Source organism: Procambarus clarkii, chromosome 78, assembly GCF_040958095.1.
Source record: "Procambarus clarkii isolate CNS0578487 chromosome 78, FALCON_Pclarkii_2.0, whole genome shotgun sequence".
In the NCBI taxonomy this organism is placed as follows: domain Eukaryota; kingdom Metazoa; phylum Arthropoda; class Malacostraca; order Decapoda; family Cambaridae; genus Procambarus; species Procambarus clarkii.
In genome coordinates this window covers 9,040,175-9,047,519 of record NC_091227.1, presented here as the reverse complement: position 1 = coordinate 9,047,519, position 7,345 = coordinate 9,040,175, and the positions used below count along the sequence as shown (strand labels likewise).

At 53.4% G+C, this 7,345-nt stretch overlaps 2 protein-coding genes across 2 annotated transcripts in view; both read left to right on the top strand.

Moving 5' to 3' along the window:
• Nucleotides 1-6,057, top strand: part of LOC138357446 (streptococcal hemagglutinin-like) — a 21,255-nt gene extending 15,198 nt beyond the window's left edge. The window contains exons 3-4 of the mRNA XM_069314299.1: nucleotides 1-525; nucleotides 5,826-6,057. The exon at nucleotides 1-525 is cut by the window's left edge and continues 436 nt beyond it. Of these exons, the coding sequence (XP_069170400.1) occupies nucleotides 1-525; nucleotides 5,826-6,057 (757 nt within the window). The remainder of the gene's footprint in view (nucleotides 526-5,825) is intronic.
• The window catches only part of LOC123746157 (leucine-rich repeat neuronal protein 2), a 581,329-nt gene that overhangs the window by 114,464 nt on the left and 459,520 nt on the right, over nucleotides 1-7,345 (top strand). The window lies entirely within an intron of this gene.

Here is a 7,345-nt window from a genome sequence, read left to right as displayed (position 1 = left end):
AGTGTCAGCAGGACCAGCAACAGAAACAGTAGTGTCAGCAGGAACAGCAACAGAAACAGTAGTGTCAGCAGGAACAGCAACAGAAACAGTAGTGTCAGCAGGAACAGCAGCAGCAACAGAAACAGTAGTGTCAGCAGGAACAGCAGCAGCAACAGAAACAGTAGTGTCAGCAGGACCAGCAACAGAAACAGTAGTGTCAGCAGGAACAGCAACAGAAACAGTAGTGTCAGCAGGAACAGCAACAGAAACAGTAGTGTCAGCAGGAACAGCAACAGAAACAGTAGTGTCAGCAGGAACAGCAACAGAAACAGTAGTGTCAGCAGGAACAGCAGCAGCAACAGAAACAGTAGTGTCAGCAGGAACAGCAGCAGCAACAGAAACAGTAGTGTCAGCAGGACCAGCAACAGAAACAGTAGTGTCAGCAGGAACAGCACCAGCAACAGAAACAGTAGTGTCAGCAGAAACAGTAGTGTCAGCAGAAACAGTAGTGTCAACAGGAACAACAGCAGCAACAGCAGCAGACAAGTGAAAAGCGGTTTACCCTTTACTTGGGCTCTGACGTCACGAAGCCACTGATAGAACGCGATTGATTATTGATTAAGAAGATTTAATCCTCTTATTATTATGGGAAACGCGACCAAAGTTTCCGGGAGTGCTGGGTAGGGCGGGGGGCCTCTTGTGGGGGGCGTGGGGCCTCTTGTGGGGGAGCCTCTTGTGGGGGGCGTGGGGCCTCTTGTGGGGGGGGGCCTCTTGTGGGGGGGGGCCTCTTGTGGGGGGCGTGGGGCCTCTTGTGGGGGGCCTCTTGTGGGGGGCGTGGGGCCTCTTGTGGGGGGCGTGGGGCCTCTTGTGGGGGGCGGGGGGCCTCTTGTGGGGGGGCGTGGGGCCTCTTGTGGGGGGCGGGGGGCCTCTTGTAGGGGGAGGGGGGCCTCTTGTGGTGGGCGGGGGGCCTCTTGTGGGGGGCGTGGGGCCTCTTGTGGGGGGCGGGGGCCTCTTGTGGGGGGGCCTCTTGTGGGGGGCGGGGGGCCTCTTGTGGGGGGACGGGGGCCTCTTGTGGGGGGCGTGGGGCCTCTTGTGGGGGGGGGGGCGTGGGGCCTCTTGTGGGGGGGGGGGGCGTGGGGCCTCTTGTGGGGGGTGTGAGGCCTCTTTTCGAAGGCGGATGGGGCGGCCCTCTTGTTGGAGGGAGATAATTGGCATCTGGGGGGGGGAGAGATGCTAGGGAACCTTGAGAATGAGGAGGAGAAGAAGAAAGAAGGAACAAAACGTGGATGAAAGTACTGGGAGAAGACGGGGGGGGGGGGAGGAGGGGAGACAATCACAAGTCTCAAAATCGTGAGATAAAATGTGGGATTAACAGCTTTAACTGGTAGAGTTCCTCCAGAGTGCTGAGCTCCAGAGCTGGAGGTGGAGGAGGTGGAGGAAGAGGTGGGGAAGGAGGTACTTACCTATGGGTACTTCCCTAGCAGTGATTATGGAGTGTATAATGTCTTGGTGCCCCGTCTACAACCCGTTCTCGCACTTGCTTAAGTCAATATTGGCTTATTTAATAAGTGCATATGTGACATACTAATTGATTGTAAATATTTTAGTTTACCTTGAAAAGCTTCATAGAAAAAACCGACCTCACCTAACCTTCTTAGTATGTTAAGATAAGCATCTTATTGCTTCTTAATTACAATTATTACTTAACCTATACCGTTGATAGGTTAAGTAATAATTGTAAATTATACGTCTACTACACCTGGCTGTACCTGTTGCCATATAATAATTACTCTAACGTTGACATTTATGGTCGAATCTGGTCTGGTAGTTGTGGGTGGAGGTGGGTTCTACAACCTCCTTCAGTGCATTACACCTTTGGACCACCCGTGCATGGTACGAACACTTCCTTATATTCCTTTGTTGCATTTGTGTTCCCAGCCTCCACTTGGCCTCTTTAAAGTGAGACAAGAGGATGTGTCTTTGTCCACCTTGTCTATTCGCTTTGTGGAATAGGAGACAGTGTTGAAACCCCCCCCCCTCCCCCCTCTACAGTGACCACTAAGTTGTGCAGTGTTGCATCATCTTGCAAGCCTGGTCTCCATGCTGTTTTTGTTGTTCTAAGGACCTGAAATCTCTTGTTGAGTTCCTCACACACCTCCTTGTCGTTCTCCGTTAGAATTCCACCTTACCTCTTTAACCTGATCACCTAGTCTCTTACTGCTTCCCCCCTGTATGGCGAGGAGGAGGAGGAGGAGGAAGTGGTATATGTGGAGGAGAAGGTGGTGGGGGGAAGGGGGTGGTGGAGGGGGAAGGATAAGGGCGACTTCAGGTTAGTGTAAGGAAAACTGCCCGTGAGAGCGCCACCTTGGGATCGCTCTCATGTTACTGGTGAAACATCTTCAGTTGGGCGGCGTGGGGACCCTTGACCCCTCGGGGGGGGGGGAGGCCTCCAGGACCACTTAGGATTAGCGGTGGACCGGACACAGGACTGGCGAGTGGACCGGACACAGGACTGGCGGGTGGACCGGACACAGGACTGGCGAGTGGACCGGACACAGGACTGGCGGGTGGACCGGACACAGGACTGGCGAGTGGACCAGACACAGGACTGGCGGGTGGACCGGACACAGGACTGGCGAGTGGGCCGGACACAGGACTGGCGGGTGGACCGGACACAGGACTGGCGAGTGGGCCGGACACAGGACTGGCGGGTGGACCGGACACAGGACTGGCGAGTGGGCCGGACACAGGACTGGCGAGTGGGCCGGACTGGCGGGTGGACCGGACACAGGACTGGCGAGTGGACCGGACACAGGACTGGCGAGTGGGCCGGACACAGGACTGGCGAGTGGGCCGGACACAGGACTGGCGGGTGGACCGGACACAGGACTGGCGGGTGGACCGGACACAGGACTGGCGAGTGGACCGGACACAGGACTGGCGAGTGGACCGGACACAGGACTGGCGGGTGGACCGGACACAGGACTGGCGAGTGGACCGGACACAGGACTGGCGAGTGGACCGGACACAGGACTGGCGAGTGGACCGGACACAGGACTGGCTGGTGGACCGGACACAGGACTGGCGAGTGGACCGGACACATGACTGGTGTTTGCACACATCACCGCTCAAAATTAATTGACTATTGATCTGTTGATGGCGGACCAACGCTGTCCGTCGGTGTGTCAGAAATTCCATCCGATTATTTCGTTCCTCGATCACCATGTCCTGTCATCCGGTCACAGTCCGCTCCAGCGGTCACTACCACCGTCGTCGAATCTACCGTCTACCTAACCTAACCTAACCTAACCTAACCTAACCGTCTACCTAACTAATGTTCAAGTGAACAAATCCACAAGGGGGCCGTGATGAGGGTTCGAATTTACACACGGAAGGTTCCCAAATGCGCCTTGTGGATCAGTTGTGGATCAACTCCTAGGTCTTTCTCTCTCTCTGTCTGACTCTTAAGTATTTCATCTCCCAAACGATACCTTGTATCTGGTCTCTTGCTCCCTACACCTATCTTCATTACATTACATTTGCTTGGGTTAAACTCTAACAGCCATTTGTTTGATATATCAGGCTTTTGTGATTTTGTATGTGTAATGTTCAAGTGAATTAGCTGGCTCGAATATGTTGGGGGTTCTAGTGTTGCCTCAACATATTAGTGAGGTGGCAGCTAGCCCCCCTCATAGTGAGGTGGCAGCTAGCCCCCTCATAGTGAGGTGGCAGCTAGCCCCCCTCATAGTGAGGTGGCAGCTAGCCCCCTCATAGTGAGGTGGCAGCTAGCCCCCCTCATAGTGAGGTGGCAGCTAGCCCCCTCATAGTGAGGTGGCAGCTAGCCCCCCTCATAGTGAGGTGGCAGCTAGCCCCCTCATAGTGAGGTGGCAGCTAGCCCCCCTCATAGTGAGGTGGCAGCTAGCCCCCCTCATAGTGAGGTGGCAGGTAGCCCCCCTCATAGTGAGGTGGCAGCTAGCCCCCTTCATAGTGAGGTGGCAGCTAGCCCCCCTCATAGTGAGGTGGCAGCTAGCCCCCCTCATAGTGAGGTGGCAGGTAGCCCCCCTCATAGTGAGGTGGCAGCTAGCCCCCTTCATAGTGAGGTGGCAGCTAGCCCCCTCATAGTGAGGTGGCAGCTAGCCCCCCTCATAGTGAGGTGGCAGGTAGCCCCCCTCATAGTGAGGTGGCAGCTAGCCCCCTTCATAGTGAGGTGGCAGCTAGCCCCCTCATAGTGAGGTGGCAGCTAGCCCCCCTCATAGTGAGGTGGCAGCTAGCCCCCTTCATAGTGAGGTGGCAGCTAGCCCCCTCATAGTGAGGTGGCAGCTAGCCCCCCTCATAGTGAGGTGGCAGGTAGCCCCCCTCATAGTGAGGTGGCAGCTAGCCCCCTTCATAGTGAGGTGGCAGCTAGCCCCCCTCATAGTGAGGTGGCAGCTAGCCCCCCTCATAGTGAGGTGGCAGGTAGCCCCCTTCATAGTGAGGTGGCAGCTAGCCCCCTTCATAGTGAGGTGGCAGCTAGCCCCCTCATAGTGAGGTGGCAGCTAGCCCCCCTCATAGTGAGTTAAGTACACCAACGTACCCAAATACCGGAACTATTGACACAAACAAATGCTTCTCGTAAAGGTGGTGGGAACTTCGCGGAAATATATCCTGGGGCCTCGTAGCCTGGAGGATAGCGCGCAGGACTCGTAATTCTGTAGCGCGGGTTCGATTCCCGCACGAGGCAGAAACAAATGGGCAAAGTTTCTTTCACCCTGAATGCCCCTGTTACCTAGCAGTAAATAGGTACCTGGGAGTTAGTCAGCTGTCACGGGCTGCTTCCTGGGGGTGGAGGCCTGGTCGAGGACCGGGCCGCGGGGACACTAAAGCCCCGAAATCATCTCAAGATCATCTCAAGATAACCTGGGGCCTCGGTAATGGTTGTTTCTCTCGACGTGTATACAACACCAGTAATTTGACACTACAAGAAAGGAATTTATTTTGGATAGAATTTTATTGATCATTATTCTGAGGTGATGAATTTATGCATTACTCCTGAGGTTATCTTGAGATGATTTCGGGGCTTTAGCGTCCCCGCGGCCCGGTCCTCGACCAGGCCTCCACCCCCAGGAAGCAGCCCGTGACAGCTGACTAACACCCAGGTACCTATTTTACTGCTAGGTAACAGGGGCATTGGGTGAAAGAAACTCTGCCCGTTGTTTCTCGCCGGCGCCCGGGATCGAACCCGGGAATAGATCAATAGATTTTTATCAATATAATAGATCAAAAAGCCAAACAGCTGTACACTGAGGTGTACAAAATTTATGTGTATATACAGTTAGAGGAGGAGCCGGTGGCTGAGCGGACAGAACACTGGACGCGTGATCCTGTGGTCCCGGGTTCGATCCCGGGTGTCCGGCGAGAAACAATGGACAGAGTTTCTTTCATCCTGATGCCCCTGTTACCTAGCAGTAAATAGGTCCCTGGGAGTTAGTCAGCTGTCACGGGCTGCTTCCTGGGGGGTGGAGGCCTGGTCGAGGACTGGGCCGCGGGGACGCTAAGCCCCGAAATCATCTCTAGATCTCAAGAGTGTATTTAAGCACGACTAAGTATACTTGCTGTTTTATCTGAAAGGTTCTATGGTTAGTCTTAATAATCCTCCAGATGTTGATGACCTGTAAGCTCAACAACCAATTAGAAGTCCTTATTATGTAAACAAAAACAAATCGGTTTTACAACTTTCATAAAGTCAAGAAAAAAGTCTTGGAAACCAAAGCGTTGTACAAACAAATTTGAACTTGAAATCGCTCCAATGTATTTTAAGTGAGGAACTTAAAACATAAATTTTCCTAGATGTGACCTTCGCCCTCCAGGCGCGCCATCAGCCTCCGACCTCCAGGCGCGCCATCAGCCTCCGACCTCCAGGCGCGCCATCAGCCTCCGACCTCCAGGCGCGCCATCAGCCTCCGACCTCCAGGCGCGCCATCAGCCTCCGACCTCCAGGCGCGCCATCAGCCTCCGACCTCCAGGCGCGCCATCAGCCTCCGACCTCCAGGCGCGCCATCAGCCTCCGACCTCCAGGCGCGCCATCAGCCTCCGACCTAAACCTCACACACCCAAACTCTACCTCTGAAAATTATTGGAAAACTTAAGATACGATGCACATTCATGTCATCGGCACTGTAGCTCTTACGTGGTGTATGGCTCGACGCTTTCTCCTGATAGTTCCCGTCTTAAATAGTGTGTGTGTGTACTCATCTAGTTGTGCTTGCGGGGGTTGAGCTCTGGGGCCGGATTCACGAAAGCACTTAGGCAAATACTTAAGAACATGTACATCTTTCCTCAATCTTTGACGGCTTTGGTTACATTTATTAAGCAGTTTACAAGCATGAAAACTTGCCAATCAACTGTTGGTATTGTTATAAACAGCCTCCTGGTGCTTCGGAGCTCAATAACTGTTTAATAATTGGAAACAAAGCCACCAAAGATTGAGAAAAGATGTACAGGTTCGTAAGTGTTTGCGTAAGTGCTTTCGTGAATCTGGCCCCTGGCTCTTTGGTTCCGCCTCTTAACTGTCAATCAACTGATGTACAGGTTCCTGAGCCTACTGGGCTCTATCATATCTACACTTGAAACTGTGTATGGAGTCAGCCTCCACCACATCACTGCCTAATGCATTCCATCCGTTAACTACTCTGACACTGAAAAAGTTCTTTCTAACGTCCCTGTGGCTCATGTGGGTACTAAGTTTCCACCTGTGTCCCCTTGTTCGTGTCCCACCCGTGCTGAAGAGTTTGTCTTTGTCCACCCTGTCAATTCCCCTGAGAATTTTGTAGGTGGTTATCATGTCTCCCCTTACTCGTCTGTTTTCCAAGGATGTGAGGTTCAGCTTCTTTAGCCTTTCCTCGTAGCTCAATCCTCACAGTTCCGGGACGATGTGTGTGTGTGTGTGTGTGTGTGTGTGTGTGTGTGTGTGTGTGTGTGTGTGTGTGTGTGTGTGTGTGTGTGTGTGTAATGTTCATGAGCCAGCATCATCAGCTACCATCGAAAAAAAAGTGGATCTGGAAAAAACTTTGTTGCGTCTCAGACCCCAGTCACGTTACTTAGTCACCTCTGGCAACTCCTGTCAAGAATTGTGTAGCGAGAAGTGGTGGTGTAACTAGGAATGAGGAGGGGGTTGGGGGGTCGAGGAGTATATGGCGTTGGGGAGTGGTGGGAGGGGGGTGGGGTAGGAGGGGTGATCAGTGGTAATTAGCAAGAGCTGGAGGGTTTGTTGATGTCTTGGTTCTGTGAGAGTCACTGATTAATACCCTCTTATAGTCACCCCCCCCCTCTCTTTCCCACCACCACCACCACCACTTTCACCTCTACCATCACCACAACCACTATCACC